Raw genomic sequence first — 1,790 nt, 5'->3', positions numbered from 1 at the left:
CTCCGTATTTCCTATCCTTAGGTCATATTCCTTCCTTTCAAATTATATATCTTATATTTCACTTTCCTCTGTAATTTACGTGATCTCCACTTCGTCTCAGTTGAGAAATCTGACGTAATAAAGACCACCTAATCGCGTTTGCTTAAGACTGGAGAATTTTTAAATGTATTGCTTGTTATTTTGGAACGCCATTTTGTGAAACCACTTTGTACCAGGTTGGAACTCCAAATTATGGTTTCCATTTTATCACTTTTTTAAAAATTATAAACAAACCTATTGTTTACACGCCAAAATTTCAGTCATGGGTGCTTATCCACCTTCTGCTTTTAGTACCTGGAAAGGTTAGAAATGAAGTTTGAGCAGCTAAAACGTGAAAACCTTTCACTTTGGCGTCAGAATGAAGAGTGGCGTGCACGATGTTTTCGTTTGGAACGTTGTATTGAAGATTTACAATCACGGCTTCCAAGCTCTATAAATTCAGAAAACCTAACCGTTAAATCCCGGTCGTTTGAGATAAGTTCAGACGAGGCGTCAAATATTTCGTCACACACCGACAAACAAATTACTCCTCGCGAGGCTTGTAGCAAAACAGTTTCTGTGCACACATTAAAACCTCTCAATGAAGTCACTGTCGGTTACAAATCGAATCTTCTACTTAGTCGTCTTCCAAGGTTGTCTGATCTTGGAAAAAGCAAAACAGTTTCAGTTCAGCATTTGAAAAATTGCCAAAACGTAGCTCCCACTCAAAAAACGAGTAAGTTTTATTATTTATAGAATCAGATTTTATTTCCACAAACATTTTCCATATAAAGGCTTTTAGTGATCATATTTTGTTTATTATTTAGCTTTGAGACACTAATTTCGTGCCTTTGGTGATTAAAAAGCACTGTAATATCCGAAATAACCTCCTTCTAATTACATCGGAATTCATCACATCACACACATTACATATTAACCGATATTTCATACCTGTCAACAATTTTTAACTAGATGAGATGTGTTTGTTAACACAGTTCGGGAAAGTGATTTATTTGTGTGATTTTGGCTTACTTATTAAAAAATCTATATCGATAGAGAGTACGTAAGTGAAATATCACTATTTAAGACTGTTGTTGAAGGAGGAGCATTCGTCATTCACTGTGCATTGGTGATCTATCTATCAATATATATATATATATATATATATATATATCTTCCTCAGAAATATTGAAGCAATAATGCTACATCTACCTACAATCGGTTATATTCATAGATATGTATAATATCCGAGTATTGTATAACGTTGAAATTCACGTCTTTTATTTCGTTAATTCTTATTTCAGCCTACTTTACGAGTGTAAATTCCCCAAGGACGTTCAAATGGGATAGTTCTTCAAAGAGATTATTACTTACAAGTAAAGTTGATGTTGAATCACATTCTCAATCTTCATCACATCAGTCTCAACTCAAGTCAATTACTAAAACCTTGATTTCTCCTCAGCGAATCGTTCGTACCGTCAGTCATCGATCTAAAGTAATTGCTACCACAAGTTTATTGGTTATGTGCGGTCTGTTTGCCATGAATATAGTTCCTTTGTCAGATTTATCTTCTGGATTAGGATTCATACCTTCACGTAGCATGTCTTATGACGGTGATTCCCTTGCTACTGGAAAATTCGGTAATTTCTATTTCTAAAAATAAATTCTAACGCCTTTTATAAATTCATATATAATTTGTTATAGAAATTATATTTGTGAAACTATTCAGACCCTTCGTAATTTTCTCCCATATTTTCCTATATATATATATA

General features: G+C 33.7%; 1 protein-coding gene across 3 annotated transcripts in view; it reads left to right on the top strand.

Annotated features, from left to right (window-relative positions):
• Nucleotides 1–348: 348 nt before the first annotated feature.
• The window catches only part of Smp_147990.1 (hypothetical protein), a gene marked incomplete at both ends in the record, with an annotated part of 18,606 nt that continues 17,164 nt past the window's right edge, over nt 349–1,790 (top strand). For all 3 annotated transcript variants that reach the window (XM_018794674.1, XM_018794675.1, XM_018794677.1), the window contains 2 exons: nt 349–754; nt 1,323–1,658. In XM_018794674.1, the coding sequence (XP_018649063.1) occupies nt 349–754; nt 1,323–1,658 (742 nt within the window). The remainder of the gene's footprint in view (nt 755–1,322; nt 1,659–1,790) is intronic.

The sequence above is a fragment of the Schistosoma mansoni genome, chromosome 1 (genome assembly GCF_000237925.1).
Source record: "Schistosoma mansoni strain Puerto Rico chromosome 1, complete genome".
NCBI classification, from domain to species: domain Eukaryota; kingdom Metazoa; phylum Platyhelminthes; class Trematoda; order Strigeidida; family Schistosomatidae; genus Schistosoma; species Schistosoma mansoni.
Note: the sequence above shows the minus strand (reverse complement) of the source record. Positions and strands in the feature narration are given on the sequence as shown.